This window comes from Lemur catta, chromosome 6 (assembly GCF_020740605.2).
Source record: "Lemur catta isolate mLemCat1 chromosome 6, mLemCat1.pri, whole genome shotgun sequence".
Classification (NCBI taxonomy): Eukaryota; Metazoa; Chordata; class Mammalia; order Primates; family Lemuridae; genus Lemur; species Lemur catta.
The window spans coordinates 46,103,864-46,123,948 of NC_059133.1; the positions used below are offsets into that span (position 1 = coordinate 46,103,864).

Here is a 20,085-nt window from a genome sequence, read left to right on the forward strand (position 1 = left end):
CTTTCAAAAAACTAAGTTTAAAAAAGAATACTATGCCAAAATATGATAGTGATAATATTTTAAACACTCTAGTCATTAAATATCTCAATCATACTAAAACTCTATGACAAACATCGCACTTACTTGTGTTTTCCATAGGAAGACGCATCTCACAATCTGGTAGCAACTCTTCCTGTTCTTTCTGTGCAGATTGTTTTTGATCTTTCCTTCTCTTTTCCTTATAAAAAATTCTGAATGTTTCCCTAAGATTTTCAAAGTTTAGGTCATTATAGCTTGACACCTCATTTACCCATGCTAAAAATTTCATGCGATCATCATCGTCGACCTGACACTCTTTAAGAAAGGTGGAACAGATTTGTTTTTGATCTGGTGGTGACATATCAGACTGTAAAAAATAAGATGGAAATCCCTGAACTTGATAGGACCTCGATCCCACAGGCTTTACTTGTACTTTCACTCGCCACCAAGGACCCGTAATTGGAAAACGTCCAAACACAGTACATTGTTCTTGAGTGTTTTCATCAGGAATTAAAACTAAAAAAAAAAAAAGAAAAAAAGGTTAACTTAGATTTAAAAACCTCTTCCCCAATGTTTCATCAAACGTACCACTGTCTTTAATTCTCTCCATAGTACCCTATACGGACATTTATTAGGGTGCCCATAACACTTTATCCTGCCTGTTTTTCTGTCTCCCTCTACTACACTGTAAGCTCTCTACAGCAGGACGGTGTTTTATTTATCTTTGTATTTCAAAAGGCAAGCACAGTACATGTTAAATGTCTGTTGTTCCTCTTCTAAAACTAGGCCCCTCTCTGCTATTCTGACCTCAGTCAATACTGGCCTTCATGCAGTTTCTAAAAAAAAAAAGCCATGGTCCTTTGCCCAAGTTGTTCCACTTCCTTTAAATGTTCTCTTCCTTACTGTGTACAACATTTTCTACAGACCTCAGCTTAATTTTCACTTCCTCAAGAAAGTTTTCCTTGAATCTCATGAATATAACACCTCAACACACTATTTACTATTCCTTCTAAGCACTAAGTAATATTATAGTTACTTCTGTGAGTATTTAAAGAATATCTGTTTAACTCACTAGAGGGTAAGCTCCATTAAGACAGCAAACCTTGTCATTTTATCTCTCTGGGTGATCCCAGTGCCAAAGACCTTGCTTGAAACATTCTAGCCAGTTGATAATACTTCAGAATGAGTGACTAAACCCTTCACAAAGACTTGAAATATTTCTGTCTAAACCTACACTGTCCACCTGTTTGGGACAAAAAAACAAGTGAGAGGTAATGTAAATCAGAAAAACAGAAAGGAGAAAGCAGTTACAGAAAAACAATAAAGGAGGAAATGGTTGCAGAAAAATATAAAGAAGGAATGGTTATTTCAGTCTTAAAGAATGAGGTAATTATAGACCATCAATCAGAGAACAGCTATGGAATTTTCCCCATCACATATATAATAGAAAAAAATGATTGGAACATAATCTTTAAGTCATGTCCATACCTGGAAAGAATTCAGTCCCCAAAACAGTGACATATAGTTACGAATAATTATAACTAACCTTTACCTAAATTGCTAGCATCTTAAAGGAAAAACCTAGAAGTAGACAGTGTCTTCTCCACTTGTGGAGACAGATCCATTTCCCCTTAGGAAATGTACTTTTCTTTCCCTTTGCATCCTTAAACTTTCCTTACAATAAATTCTTCACGCATATTTGGTGAGTGTCTGTCACCTCTCTCCGTGGAATGGGCCAAGGCTTGTGATTCCTCCAAGCCCAGAGCCCAAGAACTGGGGCAACACTTCCAAGTCCAGCTGTGGACTGAACAGGACTGTGACACACTTACATGTGGCTATTTAAATTCAATTTAGGCCGGACGCGGTGGCTCATGCCTGTAATCCTAGCACTCTGGGAGGCCGAGGCGGGTGGATCGCTCAAGGTCAGGAGTTGGAGACCAGCCTGAGCAAGAGCGAGACCCCGTCTCTACTAAAAAAATAGAAAGAAATTATCTGGCCAACTAAAATATATATAGCAAAAATTAGCCGGGCATGGTGGCGCATGCCTGTAGTCCCAGCTACTCGGGAGGCTGAGGCAGTAGGATTGCTTAAACCCAGGAGTTTGAGGTTGCTGTGAGCTAGGCTAATGCCACGGCACTCACTCTAGCCCGGGCAAAAAAGCGAGACGCTGTCTCAAAAAAATAAAAAAATAAAAAAAATAAATAAATAAATAAATAAATAAATTCAATTTAAATAAAACTTAAAATTCGGCTCTTCAGTTACACTGGCTGCATTTCAAGTTCTCAATAGCCACATGTGGCTAGCGGCTATTGTATTGGACACTGCTGATAATAAAACACTGCCATCATTCCAGAAAGTCCTACTTAACAGCACTGGTCTGCACATTACAATATTCTTAATTATCAGTCACAAAGTCCACATCACAGGTGCAATTTACAGCATAGGAAACTACACAAGGTTAACATCAACCACAAGGTTATTAACACAGGTTAACGAACCAACAATGCATCCAGGTGTTCCTTGTGGGGTTTTTTTCTCCCCTAAGAAGCTGAAGAACAACCATGTATTTTACTCCAGGCAGTACAGGGTCATAGTTAAAAGTCCTGATTCTGGCTGTAAAACTACCTCAAAGAACTGTGAGCATGAAGTTGAGATGAAACAGGTAAAGGGCAAGCTTAACCAGTCGCTGCTATTGTTACTATTGTATCCTAAGTAGGATGGAGCTGCTAGGCCATCTCGAAGGGTGCCTGGCTCCGCACAAAGCCAGAATGGGAAACACCTGGTTCGGCCCCCAATCCCCCCGTGGGGCAGGGGGCGTCCTCACCGCGAAGGCGCCCCGGGAGGCCGCCGGCCTTCACGCCGCCACTGCAGAGCTCCTCGGCGTCCACAAACACCGTGTCCTCGTCCTCCTCCACATCCTCCCTTAGGCAGTCATCGTCCTCCTCCACCAGGTCCTTGGGCGGGAGCAGAGGGCCCCGCAGTGCGCGCAGGTGCTGACTCGACTCGGCCATACTTCTCGGGCACTCAGCACAAACAACTCCGAAAAACCCGCGCCGACGGCCTCCCCGTGATCTGGCAATCAGCGCCGCCGCCGCCGGGACACGTCAGCTTCCGGGAACGCGCGGGCGCCAGTCAGCGTGCGGGGCTCCGCCCCCGGTCCCCGGGCTGCGGGGCGGCGTGGGGGGCGGGGCGAGGACTGGGGAGCAACAGGTGTGGCCCCTGCAGAATCGCGAGTCCACCGCATCTCCTGCGGAGAGAGGAACGCGCAGAAAGGCTACGTTTGCGGAGCCGGGAGAACCCAGAAAAGCAAGCCCTCCCCAACCTCCCCAGAACGAAATTGTATTAATAGTGGATACCCTTCAGGACCGTCTGTCCACACCCCAAACACAGAATCATGAATCTCCCATCAGAAGACTCAGGTGGTGACTGCTTTGGGCCTCTGTTTCCTTAGCTATACAAGACCTGCAGAGGAATTGGGTTTATATCATCTAAAGGCACTTATTCAAGGTGCAGAGTTCTAGGCCCCAGTCCAGACCCACTGAATTGAGATCTAGGGCTGGGACCCAGGATTCTGTGTTTTTTTTTTTTTTTTTTAAATGTACTTCCCAGGTTGTGAATTTTGATGTTCAGCCTGGTTTGGAAACCGCTGGATTAGATGACATTCAAAGTCCTTTTCATCCTTTCCTCGGTGAGTGCAGGCTGCTCTCCCAAACTTCTTTAAGCTGGGCTGCTGCCCGCTGACAGTGGGGCAAAAAGTATCTCTTTGCCTCGCAGAGTATGAAGGGGAGGGGAAGGGAAGTAGAAGAGACAGGAAAGCGGTTTTAAGAGAGGAGAGTGACAGTTATCAGAGTCTGGAAAGGTAGCAGGGATGGGGGAATAAAGTGAGGATGGTTAATGGGCGCAAAAATATAGTTAGATAGTTAGGGAAAATGAACAATATTTGATAGCACAACCAAGTGACTAGAATCAACAATAAGTTGATTAGGGTATCATTTAAAATAACTAAAAGAGTAGAATTGGAATGTTCTTAACACAAAGCAATGATAAATGCCTGAGGTGATAAATACTCTAATTGCCCACATTTGATTTGATTAATTCACATTTAATGCTGTATTAAAATATCACATGTACCCCATAAAGATATACAACTATATCCCGGCCACGCAGACTGTTTGCGGAGGTGAGTCCCACCTCTGGTGGGCAGCCTGGGAGCCCCGGTGGACATGCAGGCCCCGGGGCTCCCCGCGGAATGCAGGGGTGGCTGGGCCCTCGGAGCCGCGGTCAGCCCGCTGTTGCCTGCAGGACTTTGGGGGCTATGGCTGGGCTCGGATGCTGCCTCAGGGAGGAGGCCCAGATGAAGGCCAGAAGTCAGCAGGGACTGGGGTCATGTGGGACACCGGAGGCCCGCCCTGGAGTGCTGCGGGCACAGGAGATGGCCTCGGCCCCTGCCTGCCCTTGAGTGCCCTTATCTTCCGAGCCAGAGCCAAGCATCTGGTTCCCTGGGCAGCCACTTGGGGTGGAGGGACCCGCAGGAGTTGCGTCTGTGCCAGCCATGCAGCATTTGCTCTTGAGTGTTCCTCTCGGGTCTGACGCTAGCACCAACTCGGGAAGTTACAGAGTGGCCCCTGGCCACCAGGCTCTTCCCGCTGGCTGCAAAAGGGGCCTTCTGATCCTGACCGGTGAACCCTTGTGTGGTCAGGTGGCCCTGGCTGGGTTAGCTCTCGGGGTCCCCTTAGTGCCCTAGATTTTGTTATCAAACTGCAGGTAACAGGACCGGAAAGCAACTGGAAAGCCTAGAACTTGTGAGGCAGGCCTGCGTGTTTGAGGTCCTGCAACCCAAAGGCCAGTGGAGAAAACTGGGACTCTGTTGGGTGCTGAGTCGGGTGTGTGCTTCTCCTTTGGGGACCCCTGAGCTCCCTCTGCCCAGGTCTGAGGGCTGCAGAAATGTGAGTCACAACTGGGTGTGGAGAATGCCCCATAACTGCCTCCTTGCTCTCAGAGTCTGGGACTAGGGGAAGAGGTGAGGGCAATTCTACCCTTCCAGTTCTGAGTGACATTCTCAAATGCGCAGAGGGGTAAGAGAGAGAGTGTTTCCCTGGCCCCAGATAGACTTGGGATGCTCCTGCTCTGTGGCCTGGCTGGGGAAGCAGGTCTTATGGGAAGCCAGCTCAGCCTGGCTTTGGGGTTGGGCATATCTTATTTCCTCTGAGGTCCTTCTGCTTCTGGGAGGAGTACCCCTCTTTTTTCCCCTTCCATCTCTGCATCTGAGACTCTGGAGCTGCTTGATTAGCAGACAGGCCACTGACCTCAAGTCCTCAAGGGAGCCAGGTTCAAACCCTGCTGGGCCCAGGCTTGGTGAATTCACAGGGATTTACTGTCTGGGCTTCCTCAGACCCTGTTCTTTGAGAGCAGGAAGTGGCTGGCCCCTCTAATCCTGCATCAGTTTTACAAATGAGGAAAACGAGGCTGAGAGACAGAAGTTGCTGGCAGGGGAGGGGCCAAGGGAGGCTGGGCATCCAGGTCTCTGACTCATGAAGCCAACTTTCCACCTCCTCATTCTACAACCTTATACATAAATCCTTGAAAACTGTAGATGTTGTTCAGGGGCCTGAGCACGTTGGTGAAGACCCTGAAGGAGGGCATCTGTCCACATGGCTGTTCCAAACAGAGCAGCCCCTGGTCCAGCCCTCTGGCCCTTGGCGTGACACCTCTGCTCACTGCACCAGGCATGGACACATGCTAAGAAGGCAAATGATATAATTAAATGGAAACAAGTTGGGTTCTTTGAAAACACAGCTACAAAAACCCAGGAAGGCTGGTGACGTCACTTCCACATCAGCCCAGGGCTGCCACTCTGCCCTAGACTGTGAGGCTGAAAAGACGTGAGACATGGAGTATGGGTACATCGGTTTCTTCAACATTGAGAGTCTGAGCCCAGGCCCAGAGGAAGGATACTCCCTGCCCTGGGGCACGCACAGGGGGCCTCTACTCTCTTGTTCTCCTGCTTGGACTGCTGTCCTCCTCACTGCTCTGTCCCTCTGGTCCTGCCCTGTACCCTGCTATCCAGCACCTGGCACAGCAGGAGCATCCAAACACAGTATGATCGTGTTGCTCTTCCGCATCTCTCCTGACCCCTCAGCGAGGACACAGGCTTCCCTGCCATCTGGCTGTCCCCTCTGGGTGCAGTGAGCAGAGCCACTTGATCCACATACCCTGCTCTGCTGACAATGCCCAGAAGGTCTGCCCTGCTCTGACGTTTCCTCTCCAGCCCATCCATCCCTGGCTCCCTTCCAGAACGTCTGCCTGCAGTGCTCGCACTGGCGCTGCGAGGGGTGTTTCTGTCTCGGCAGGCGCAGCACTGTAAAGCCCCACGCCAGGCAGCTGGGCACGAGCATCCACAGTCAGCTGCTGGGCGCAGGCAGCGCTGGCTCACTTGAATTCCGAAGTCTGAGGGAAAGGGGAGTGCCACAGTGCCTTTGGGAACGCGGGTGGCCACACCTGACCTCAGCTTGTTTCTGAGTCTGAGAGAGGAATGGACTTGCTGACTTGTGACCCTCACAGGAGCATCTCACTGCTCAGCCACACCCTGTCACTCTGGGTCTCACACAGTTGAATGGAGATGAGTGGCCCACGGAGCTGTCTGGGGTGACTGCGCATGGGCTCCATGGATGGCTGCGTTGGTGCCACTATGACTGGGTCTGCAGGGGACAGGGCTGCAGGAGGGCAGAGGGGCCTTCCAGCTCAGTGCAGACTCCAGGAGAGACAGTGTGGGGCCCCCCATATGAGCCACAAGGCCCTGGCGTCACGCTATTCCTTTGCTCCTTTGCACGCTCTCCAAGTGGCCTGCACAAGTTGCTGCACAGGAAGAAAGCAGTGCGGCCCTCCCTCCCACGAGGACTCATCTAGGGCACCAGGGCAGACTCACTTGTATCCTGTGGAGTGACGTGCATGGACCTCACCCCTCCTGTCCTGAGTAACACCGTCATGGCTCTGCTGTCCCACACCCTGATTTCTCAGCTTCCCTGAGGTCAGAGGGAAGCTGCGAGGGTCCCTACCTCCCTGGTAGCCAGGCTGGAGGCGGGGCCTGGACAGGGCTTCAGGACATCAGGAAGAAGACAGGTCGATAGCTGCTGTTTGAAAATGTCACAGCAGCTGTGCCCAGTTTCAGACAGTCCTTACAGCGTCCTGCTCCTCCTCGGTGGAAGAAACTTTGCAGCAGAGGGAATTCCTCCCCGCACCCTCCCCACTCTCTTTTCCTGAAAAAGTCACCCTTTGGATTAAAGTCACTCGGCAGGTTAAACCTCTTACACCTTCTCCCCCCTGCTTCATCCCCCACCTTCCACACCCTTCAGTGGGAAACACAGTGAGTTCTGGAACTTTCTGGAGCCCCCGCCCTTCCTGCAAATGTGGCTGTGGAGAGGCCAGACTCACAGGAGGAGGAAGTGCCCAGAGGCCTCCTCTGGGTCCAGGGCCACACAACTCCCTGTCTGCCTCTCTTCAGGCCAGCAGGAGACGTGAGTGCCCCCACCCTGTGACGCCTGCTTTGCCACCGCCAAGGCCACCAGGCTGCCCAGGCCAGGGCTACATCTACTGCCACTTGGCAGATGGAAATATAGAAGTGCCAAAAAGAAAAAAATAATAATAAAGAAAAAATAATAATAAATAATTATTTCTTACTTGATGGGGATAGTATCTAAAAGTCATGGTGCTCTTTAAGGAACAAGATAAAATATATTACTACATTACTATATTGATACTGTTTATTATGTAATTACTCTATAAGTAATAAACTGGATGGGTGTGGTGGTGCATGCTTGTAGTTCCGGCTTCTCCCGAGGTTGGGGAAGGAGGAATCCTTGAGCCCAGAAGTTCAAGAGTGTAGTAAGCTATGATCTCACCACTGCACTCCAGCCTGGGCGACAGAGAGACCCTGTCTCTAATATTAATAATAATAAACCTAAAATAACTAAGCATACACTATTTACTAAATCCAAAAGCATCTTGTGGTAGATTCCAATATAGATAAACAATAGCCAGCAACAAATATTCAAGAAAAATTTATGGGAGAAAATACTAAAATTGATTTTTTTTCCTTGGGATACAAATAGACAAATGTCCACTTTTGTTGCTTTTAAAAGAAAAACTTTGTTGCAGCTGAAAAAACACCTGTGTTTCCAAGGATTGTCTACAGGAGGTTGAATTCCTTCCTTAACATTCACGAGGCTGCTGTTTCTACCACAACGTTGAATCTGCTCTGACAAATGTCACACTTAACTGTTCTCTTTGTTAATAAAACCAGTGGATACTTTTTAGCCTTTGTTTTACCTGACCTCTCAGCAGTATCTGATACTGATAATCATTTTCTTCTTGTAACATTCTGCTGTCTGGGCTTGTGTGACTTCTCTTCTCAGGTTTTTCTTCTTTCTCTCTGGCCATTTATAGTTTCTTTGGGCTCCTCTGCTGGCCCCTTAAGTACTGGTAATCCCCCAGGGTTCTGTCCTTAGCAGCTTCTCACTCTGTAATCTTTCCCTCAATCATCTTTCACCTAGTCTGTCACCTGCGTGCTAATGACTCCTAATCTGATCTCCAGATCACAGAAACACCTGCTCATTAGATGTCACTACTTGATGTCCCTTGGCTACTTCAGACACAATATGTCCAAACTGAAACTTATCCACTGCCCAAATCTGGGTTACTTATGTGTATATACATAGGATAGTCTTATCACCAATATGATGACTTGGGTACAAGACTCCAGATGTTAAGCTTCTATTCATGTAACTCAATCATATTGTATTGAGTAGTGTAATTGGAGATTTAGGATGGTAAGAACCTTGCTTCTTTACCTGTTGTTTTTTCATTTAAAAAGAATTAACAGTTCTGGATTCCTGGATACGTTTTTACCATACACAAAAAGCAATAGTACTCAAACCTAGCTGTGCATCAAAATCACTTGGGATAGTTCTAGAAATGAGATTCCTGGATCTACCCTGAAGCTACACTTCCACAAACACAAAATATCATAGACATAAGGTTATTTGCTGTATGATTTTTGTAATAGCAAATGATTGGAAATAGCAGAAATGGGCATCAGTAAGAGATCAATGGAATACATTGTGGTACATTTATACAGTAGAATATTCTTCAGCTATTTGAAAAACAAAGAATGAGAAGGATCTCTACAAACTGATAGAGAGTGGCTTCCAAGATACTATGTTAAGTAAGAAAAAAGCAAGACATAAAACAATGTATATAGTTTTATTTATATGTGTATATATTCATGTGTGTGTGTGCTTTAAAAAAAGCAGCACAGGAAAGATAAATAAAAAATTAATGAAAATAGTTACCTACAGAGGAGGTGGAAATAGTATAGAGATGACAGAGATAGGGACAAAATCTTTGAGTTTAACATATAGTTTGACTTCTGAACCATGTAAATGTTTTACACATTCAAAAATAAATAAAAGAAATAAAAAGCAAAACCTAAAATTGAACACAAACAGAAACAATTGAGTCTGTCTATCAAATGAATAGCTAACCTCTAGGGGAAAATAATTATTTCAAGTTACTTTTGAATACTTTGAATAAATACTTTAAGTTATTCTGACTATACACCCTTAATAGGTTACACTCTATAGACAAAAGATCTACAAAGTCATCTTAAACTTCACTAACTATGGTTAATGTGAGTTGTAATATTGTTATTGTCATCTCGAAATTATGTATGTGTTGTAGGACTGTAGTCCCCACCCCCAGGACATGGACAGGTACTGGTCCCTGGCCTGTTAGGAACTGGGCCCACTCAGCAGGAGGTGAGCAGCCGGTGAGTGAGCAAAGTTTCATCTCTATTTACAGCTGCTCCCCATCACTCTTCCTCTCACCCCCACACCCCCTGCCAGTCTGTGGAAAAATTGTCTTCCGTGAAACCGGTCCCTGGTGCCAAAAAAGTTGAGGACTGCTATTGTAGGATAAAGAAAATATGTAAATATATTTATGTTTTATCAAACAGAGATTTTCAGTGTACATGAAAAGAAATACAAATATAAAATAAAAGAGGTTAAGAAAAACTCATACAATGTTAAACTTGAGTTGGAAATATTAATGTGATTTCTTAAAATATATTTCCTAGCTTTGTCTACTGAAAGGATTTGAAAGCGATGTAACCCTAGTAATTCTGATCACACCTACCACCCTAATCTTGGTTTTTGAATACCATTTCTTATTAAAAGAAATGGAGGCTTTTTAAGAAATGGCTGATTTCACCTCTGGGATAAAGAACAAGGCGAACCTGGCCCTTCTTATTCCAGAAAGCAAGGAAGCACTCCAAAACTAATGGAGTTATGATACAAAGATTCAGGAGCCAGCTTGAAGGGCCTTCCGCTAACCAAATTTAAGGACATTTGAATATCAAAAAGAATAATGACTGCACTTGATTATAATATACTGAGTAAATAAAAATTTATGTGTTCATTGTAATACTCACTTTAAAGAAAAGGAAAAGAAGAAAAGAATGCCAGTTAAGAAAAAAATTAAGAAGAAATTCTAAAAATACAAAACACCATTTTGTAGCCCCTAGAGTAATAGCAAGGATTACCAAAAGATACTAACACCATAAATGGAAAGTCACTCGGGAACTGATAGTCTTATGACAGTAATGGATTACAAATTGCAAAGAGAAAATTGTACCTATACAGTGGAGATATTTGTCAGTCACCCCTTAATCAAGTTATCCAATTTAGTGTCATTACTAATGGGACACAGCTGATGTTATGTGTCTCATGCTGTGTGTGATATTATGTATATAAGATTAGCTATGAAGTACTCTTGCCAAAAAATTTAACCTGATTTTAATTAAGGTTCTAGACCACTATTGTCCAGTAGAAATATAATGTGAAACACACATATAATTTAAAAGTTTCTAGTGGCCACATTAAAAAGAAGCAGGTGAAAATTTAATACATTTTATTTAGTATTACTTAGACACATTTTATTTAATCCAACATATCCAAAATATTATTTCAACATAGTAATCAACATAAAAATTTATTAATGAAACATTTTATACTCTTTTTTTTATCCTAAGTCTTTGAAATCTGGTGTGTATTTTACCTTACAGTACACCTCAACTTGAACTAGTCACATTTTAAGTACTCATATGTGGTTAGTGACTACCATATTGGAAAGCACAGTTGTGGACCTAATTTCCAATTTGCCCAAAATCCAAGAAACAAAGGAAGCAACTAAATGACACCATGAAGAAACAGAAAGATCTAGAACGGAGGTCAGAAAACTTTTTTACAAAGTGGCAAATAGTTAATATTTTAGGCTTTACAGGCTCCATATAGTTTCTATCACATAATTCCCCTCTTCCTCCACCACCTCCTCCTTTCATCTTCTTCTGCCTCTTCTTCTTTTTCATGACCCTCTGAGAATGTAAAGACTATTCTTAGCTGTAGGGCTATACGAAAACAGGCCTTACTTTGCCCACACCTGATGTAGAATATGGGACATTCTATAAGACAACTGACCTGCATTTTCCAAAAAGTTAAGGTCATGGAGAAAAAAGCAAGAAAGAGCAAGAGGCATTCGAGGATTGCCAGTGGCCAGTTACTGAAGTAGAGAGTATAAGGAATGGGTACGAGATGAGGCTAGAGAGAAGTGGGCTGGAGCCAGAACTTGTAGTGTTTCAGGAGGTCGTGGCAAGGTCAGTGAGAAGCCACAGGAGCTTAAACAGAAGCCTAGCCATTTTCTTTTGGAAACACGGCTATTCACCTCACATAAACCAAGCTCTCATTGCAATGCCCCTTTGAAATATCCTAGGAAATGTTTGTTAAATAAATCAATGAATCTGAATAATGAAGCTGTATTGCTCAGTTATCTAGTACATAATACTTCTCACTTGGGAGATTTGTTTTCCTATGTTACATTATGTGTTTCCTGGTTATGTCTGAAATACACTTGTTTTAGTGTGCCTGGAAGGCGTCAAGGCAGGTAAAACACTATGAAGTTGTCATTTGTAAAACGTAACATTTTATTGGGGGAATGGGGAAGGAATAAGGTTTAGTGACCTGTTTACTTAATGTGATGAGGTAAAGGAGGAAATTAAGGTATAGCCATGATAATGATGGTTTCATAGTTATGTTGAAAGCACTTCAAATTAATTTATCCTGATGGATGTTTAAACTAGTATTTTATCTGTCTTCTTTGTTAAAGTAGGGTCCAAAGGGCAGTGATAGAGTTAAGACAAGAAATGAAACAATTGTAGCATTACCATAGAGATTGGCAACTATATATAGTACAAAAATTATAATAAGGATGTGTTAGATTTCATTTAGTCAGTAGATGTGCACATGCATGACATATAGTACTATTGGTCACTGATACCTGTGTCTCCTCTCCAGGCACACAGTAGGGCTGCACTTCCCCAACTATTTGAAATTCATCATGACCATCTGACTTGCTTTGGCCAATGATGTGAGAGCAAAATGTCACTTCAGGGTAGAAGCATTTAATTGTGGGTGATCAACTGGCCCCACATGGCTTATTCCTCGCCTTGTGATTGTGAGATCGTGAGGTGCAAGAGTGAGCCATCGTGTAAAGGGCAACTGCCATGAAGTTATGTGGACCTACAGTAGATTCTGAATAAATGAGAATAAATCTTTGTTGTATTAATGCACTAAGGCTGGGGAGTTGTTTCTTATTTCATCAGAAGCTATCCTATCCTTCCTGACACAATGCTGATTATGGACTAGATGGTCATATTTGGTGGGTACAGGGAGAGGCATTAGGAAACACTAATGACCCTTGCCAAAAAGTTTCTGTAGTTTAATTAAGAAGGTATGTCTACTGGGAGTCAATGGAACAAAGGACTGGAAAACTGCATTGGGGGCTGATTCAGAGGAGTTTTGGATGCTAAAACACTGTGATAGCATTGTACAGTACCAAAATGGATATAAGGAGGCATAAAGTCTTACCCACAAAGAACTGATATCTACCGTCATGTATGACTTAACTATGAGGATACCTTCTAAGAAATGTGTTGTTGGGCAATTTCATTACAGAGTGCACTTACACAAACCTAGATGGTGCAGCCTGCTACATACTTCAGCTATGTGGCATAGCCTATTGCTCCTGGGCTACAATCGTGTACAGCATGTTACTGTACTGAGTACTGTAGGCAACTGTAACACAATGGTAAGTACTTGTGTATCTAACCTAAACATAGAAAAGTTACACTAAAAATACAGTGTTATAATCTTACAGAACTATTAATATATGCAGTCCACAATTGACCAAAATGTTGTTACATGGCGCATGACTGTAGTTCTATAATTCTCTAACTGGGAATACAGACTTCTAGTAGGTAAGTTATCATATACCAGAGGAACAAAAAGACTCAAGGTAAAAGGCTTTGTGGTGCCCAGTTGACTCTTATTATATTATTTGACACATTGTTTTTATATTAAAACAAATATAGATATATAGGATTAAAAATTGACCTGAATATTTAAGATAAAAGATAAAACTTGAAAGTGATTCCACCTTTGAGTGGACAGATTGGGCAATGCCTCAAGAGTCCATGGGGCATTCATGCCTTCTTGGCTACATGAATACATCAGTGGAAATGTTGATCTAATTAATTGATGCCAATGTAAAGCCTTTGTCTCTAAATACTATAAGCAAAGTAAGAGTCCCAATCACCTCAATTACAATTCAACTTAGTTTGCATTATTACATAAGTTTTTACCCAGGCTAAAATATTTGTAGGGCTAAATTCACATCCTTATATTTCTGTTTCAGCATATGAGTGTAAGTTGTAGGAGAGTATGTTGATTAAAAATTACTGCCTCCTCATTTTAAAGAAGCTCCTTTCCTAACAAACATGCCACGATGGAGGTAAGCACTAAAGCAAAACCACATCAACTCTGCTAGCACAGAGAGATGGTGCTAGGAATCGATCATTAGTTGGCTATGTTGGTCTTTATTTGTTAGGCATTTTATGAAAATTATTTATTTCATCCTTACATGATAAGTTTAAAAAGCAGCAAAAGTTTGGAAAGTATTACTAAGAAGAAATAAATAATTATAATATATTTATGAAGTCAATAAATATTTCAGGATAGTCACTGGAGACTAATAATAAAATGAAACAGACCAAGTCCCTGCACCTCCTAGGAGGAGGAGATAGGCAAAGAACAAGTAAATATAATGTCAAGGTATGATGAGTACTAGAATCGAAAATAAAAGAGATTAAGGATTAGGTGTGGTGGTGTGTACCTGTAGTCCCAGCTACTCAGGAAGCTGAGGTGGAATGATCACTTAAGTGCAAGAGTTCGTAGGAGAGAGAGAGAGAAAGAGAGAGAGAGAGAGAGAGCACGCCAGCGCACACGAGAGTGCAGAGATAGAGAGTACTATGGTTTGAATGTTTGTCCCTTCCAAAATTCATGCTGAAACTTAATCCTCAATGTGACAGTATTGAGAGGTGAGGCCTTTAAGAGGTGATTGGGTCATGAGGGCTCTGCCCTTACAAATGGGTTGATGCACTCCTGGATTCATTAATCCATGGTTTAGTATGGATTGATAGAGATTAAGGGGTTAATGGATTAATGAGTTATCACAGGAGTGAGACTAGTGGCTTTATAAGGAGAGGAAGACAGATCTGAGCTAGCACGGCCAGCCCCCTTGCCATGTGATGCCTGCACCACCCTGGGACTCTGTGAAGAGCTCCCCTTAGCAAGAAGGCCCTCACCAGATGCAGCCCCTCAACCTTAGACTTCTCAGCCTCCATAACTGTAAGAAATAAGTTCCTTTTCTTTATAAATTACCCAGTTTCGATCATCACCTAAGAGCACATTTAGGAATAACATTGATCGGGTGTCGGGCAGATGTGGGGGTGTGAGGGGATGGGTGTATACATACATAATGAGTGTGATGCACACTGTCTAGGGGATGGACATGCTTGAAGCTCTGACTGGGGCGGGGGCCGGAGGCAAGGGCAATATACATAACCTAAACTTTTGTACCCCCACAATATGCTGAAATAAGAATTTTTTAAAAAAGGAAAAAATATATATAAATAAATAAATAAATAAATAAATTACCCAGTTTCAAGTATTTTGTTATAAGCTGCAGAAAATAGACTAAGAGAGTGACTGGACTGAAGGTTTACTATTTCAGATATAGTGATTGCTGGAAACCGAGGCAGAGAAATTGAAAACTGACAATGATGAGATATTGTGCTACACTGGCTATGGAATGAAGTGTTGAATAGAAAGAATGCAGATCAGGGAACATGTGAAAAGTGCTATGCTTATGCAATCCATCAGCAGCAATAGACGAAGAAGACCTACTTTGTGGAATTTGCGTGTTCCACAGAGTCAGTCTTTTTGCAGATGACAAACAGCACTCAGATTAGCAGGTGTGTTTTCCTGGGTTTATTTTAAATGGTTGGAAATTCCCTCCATTTATGTGAAGATTCCATACATAACATCTACTCTGGCCAAGAATGGGGAAAATATAAATCACCCAGCTCTTAGAGCATTTGAGAAAAGTGTGCTATGAAGAACTAGGTTGGGATGACAATGAGCAAAAAGGGAAGCAATGACCAAAAGAGGGACAAGAAGGAGAATGTGGAAAGAGACCACAGTGAAGACATAGGAAACAGATGCAGGCAGCTTCAAAAAAGAAAAATGTGCAGGCCAATTTCAAAAGAATTTGAAAATTCTCCTTAAAACAAAAAACAGCAAAGCCATAATGTGGTAATAACTTCATTTTACTCAATAGCAGATTTCATTAAGGAATACAAATCTCTGAAATTCCATATTTGATGGGAGAAAACACAGAAATTGGAGAGTGCAAACAAAATGCTTTCACATTCAGAAGATAGGACATTTGCATATTTTTATCTTCTTCCTTTAATTATAAACAATAATTCTAATGGCTAACATTGAGTGTTTATGATGTGCCAACCATAAAGTACTTTTCATGAATTAACTCATTTACTCTTTGCAAGAGCTTTATGAAGTAGCTCTCATTAAAATGCCCATTTTTCTTATGAGGCAATTGCTACTGAGAGGTTAAATAACTTGCTTGAAGATGGAAGTGGCTGAACCAGGATTTGAACCTATGACATCTGGCTCCAGTGCCTATGCTCTTGCTACTGCATGTTCAAGCATAGCTCTGTGTTCTAAGTATCTCTGCATGCACCCAGGACACATTTGGGGTTGCAAGGAGGCAGATATTGCAGCACAATGTAAACTCCCATTGATTTGCTGCCTCTGTTTTCTGTGACATTTTTAAAACAAATACATACTTCTCTGGGACCTTAGTGTAGATTTAAAACAATTATAAAAATACCACAACTTCATGTCATCAATAAGTGATAAATAAATTTCAAGGTTACTTATTTTTCATATAGCTGCTGAATCAATCTATGAGACTTTATACTCAGGGGTCTAGGATTAATAGTACGTACAGGAGACATGAATCCTCTACACATTGTTCCTGGCTGGTTCTGGTTTGGAGACATTATGTTGGCTGACACCTTGCCCATAATATTTGACCATGACTTCATATTTTGAGAAAAACTACTTTTGTCCAGCTCCCACACTGCTCTTTATAAAGCTCCACCTATTATCTCTTTGCTAAATGATATCATCGCCAAGGTATAGAGGTAAGCACAGGGTTTAGAGCAGCTCTGTAGCAGGGGAATTCACTTAAAAAGACACTCAGATAATAGTACATCCAACTAATCCCTAAATTGTGTCTGTTACTCCTCTTCCTCTGAAATATCTCTTTGAATTGCCCCTTCATTACTATGGCAAACTCAGGGTATGTGAGGCCCCACACAAATATTTTTCGCAGGGCCCCTCTCTTCTCAAATCCCCAGACTTTTCTGAAGGCCACCCTCCTACCACCGCCTTGGAGCCGAGATCATGGAGGAGAGCCCTGGCTCCCTTCTCATAAGTCCTACCAATGCCTAAGTCACTCACTTCCCCTCCCTCCCTGCTCCCGCCCTCTCTCCCCACCTCAAGGGACTATGTTCTAGTCTTGGAACATTGTGTTGGGGGCTGCATAGTGGTGGGGGAGCAGAGGACTTGGTCAGCAGGCTTTCTCATATCTTTCTGCACTTTTTTTTTAAACAAAAGCTAAGAATTTGACATCACTTGCCAGGTGTGGGGAACGGGAGCAGTTCTCAGGGTACTGAACGAGCGAAGAAAGTCAATGGATTGTAAATCTCGGAAAACTCATTTAAAACTTCCTGTATCATCCTGCCCTGTGCCATACTCAGTTCGTGCTTCTGACCTCCATGTCTAGCTTGCTTCCTGGGACCTCAGCAGTCGGTTTTCATTCATTCGAGTATCTGCTGGTCACCTACGGGGTGTCAGGCACTGAGCCAGATGCAGAGCTACAGGTGGACAAGGCATGGTCCTTGCCCTCGCAGAGAGGCTTGTGGTCTAATGGGGGAGCAGCCTTGTGAACGGTGGGTATGATGAAGTGTTCGAGGCACCAGGTTAGGTTAGGGAAAGGCAATGCTTTCCATGAGCTGAGTCTATGGAAACTGAGCCAACTGACAAGGTAGAGGAAAGAGCCTTCCAAACAGAGGGAATAGCAGATGCAGAGGGGAAAGAACAAGACAGCATGATTTCAGCAGCTGTCAGTAGCTGGAGAGATGAAGTTGGAGAGGCTGGCAGCACCTGGGTTATAGAGGCTCTCAATGCCACACTAAAGAGTGTTAACTTTATACTATAGACCAGTGGATTTTAAACTGAGGATCCAGGGACCTTTGAGACCATGGAAGAACTTCATGTGGGTCAAGGATTGCCCAGCCACTGCATATAAAATTGATGAAAATAATGAGCTATCGATTTTTCCAAGGTCTGCAGTGTTTATCAGAAGATCAAGGCTCTACAAAAGATTGAAAACTACTGGATTAGAAAATGGGAGGCCATAAGAAAGGAACGTGGAAGAAAACAGTCACTAAGAGCATAGACTGTGGGGTTGGACTGTCAGAGAGACTTAACCTAGTTTCCTCATCTGCCAAGTGGTAATAATGGTAGTACCTCATGGGGCTATTTGAAGGGTTAAATGAACTAAATATGTCAAGGTAACTGACACATAGTAAGTGCTCAAAACCGTGATTATAATGATCAACATCATCATGTCATTGCACCTGTGGATGATCACTCTGGCAGTGGAGTGGAGTGAGGGAGGCTACTTAGGAAACATCTGCAGTAGTCTATGCAGGAGAAGGTGAGAGCCTGCACAGAAAGTGCAAACTGATAGCCTAAGGGCAGAAACTAGCCCGCAGGCAGTGTGTGCGTGCGTGAGTGTGTGTGCATGTGTGTGTGTGTGTTGTGTCCATGCTCACGAAGAACAGAGTGTAAATGTAGACTTCTCTTAAATTTAGAATGTCTGGCAATTCTGGGCCTGCATTCCCTCATGGCAAGAGTCTGTTTAAGCCAAGCACTTTGTGCCCCCTTTAAATGGAGATTGTGGTCTCTGGTTGGTCACAGTCCTCACTGTCCTGTGTCAATGACACTTGTCCTAGCTCACTTGTTTACCTCTTGTAAGCACTGAATCTGTGACTCCTGGCCTAAGCTAAGGCAGGGGTTGTGAGAGTGGAGATGAGATGATGGGTTCAAGGAATGTTAAGGGGGCAGGGTTGAGAGAACGTGGTGAGCAAGTAGATGATGGGGGTAGGGACAAGTTGATTTGGGTGGATAATGATGTCACTATCTAAATCATGAAATACAGAAAGAGAAGCTAGTTTGGGGGAAAGATGGGAAAGATAATGGCTCAGTTTTGGATGGTTTGAGGTGTCTGTAGAACATCTGGAAAGAGATATCTACATAACAGATGAATGTATGGATCCTAGGGAAATGGTCAGATCTAAAAATACAGATTTGGGAGTCAAGGAGGCAGTTTCTATGGTAACTAAAACAAGGATAGTCGATGAGATTGTGCAGGGAGAGTGAGAAAGAGCATGAACTCTGAGAGACATTCCTTTTTAAGGATAGAGTTAAGGAGGATCTAGCAAAGGAGCAGAGAAGGAACATTCAGGAGAGGGGGAGGAAATTGTCATAGAAGTCAAGGACCTAAAGAGTTTCCCAGGAGAAAACGGTCATTAGCCAAACATCACAGAGGGTGATATCTAGTCCTTCAGAACCTGATCTTCAACATATCTGAAAGTTCTGGGTTTATATCCCAGCCCACCCACAAGCTTAGTGTGGGACCTTTTGCAAGTCTTTAAATCCTAGGCCACGGGTACCACGTCCATAAATGAGGAGGCTGGACCAGGTGATTGATTTCCTAAGGTCTCTGAAGTGCTAACATCTTAGGATTCTTAGAAGCCTGCCTTCCTCCAGCCAGTTATCACCACCCATTCTTCTTGCTCTGTGTGTGTTTCTATAGCTTCTACATTCAGAATGATGACTAAGGCTGGGCTTGGCCAAGTCTTCCTGCATCTAAAGAGGAAGGAAGCAACTGTGCTCCGAGAGAGGAAGGAATTTAAAGAATGTCCTAGTGATAACTTTTCCAGTTTCATAGACCCACTATAACATATGCATGACTTTTCTCACTCTGAGGTGACTTCCAAAGGAATTCATAGGACTATGAGAACCATGATTTACAAAGGGCCCAGTTGTGCTCCAGCAACTCGGATCAATGTGCTTCTGAGACAGAGGATCTCCCCTCTGGTTTCTAATGTTTTATTAACTAAATTATGAGTTTCCTAATGGTAAAGCCTTTCTTCTACACAGTAGGTACTTAGTAAATGTGCACTGAAACGAATGTATGTCTCATATTATTCAATGTTCATGTTTATCAATTGGATTAAGTATGGACATCTCCACTTAATTAGAGAAAGGTACATTTAAGGAGGTCTCCAAATAGAAAGTGAGCCTTAGGGAAGAGGAAATATTGTAGGAAATTAATATGTGGAAAATGCTAGGTTGTGGAATGAGGAAATTGGGTTGTTATATGAGTTGAAAGACTCCAAGATGAAGGAAGGAGGGTTGATAGGAGTTATAACTGTCAAGGTGTGGAGTTAATGTATGATTACATATC

At 43.2% G+C, this 20,085-nt stretch overlaps 1 protein-coding gene across 1 annotated transcript in view; it reads right to left on the reverse strand.

The window, feature by feature from the left end:
- The window catches only part of HELB (DNA helicase B), a 30,679-nt gene extending 27,606 nt beyond the window's left edge, over window positions 1-3,073 (reverse strand). Inside the window, exons 1-2 of the mRNA XM_045553419.1 lie at window positions 2,843-3,073; window positions 124-534 (exon numbers count right to left, since the gene is read on the reverse strand). Coding sequence (XP_045409375.1) covers window positions 124-534; window positions 2,843-3,029 — 598 coding nt within the window. The 5' untranslated portion in view covers window positions 3,030-3,073. The remainder of the gene's footprint in view (window positions 1-123; window positions 535-2,842) is intronic.
- Window positions 3,074-20,085: the final 17,012 nt, after the last annotated feature.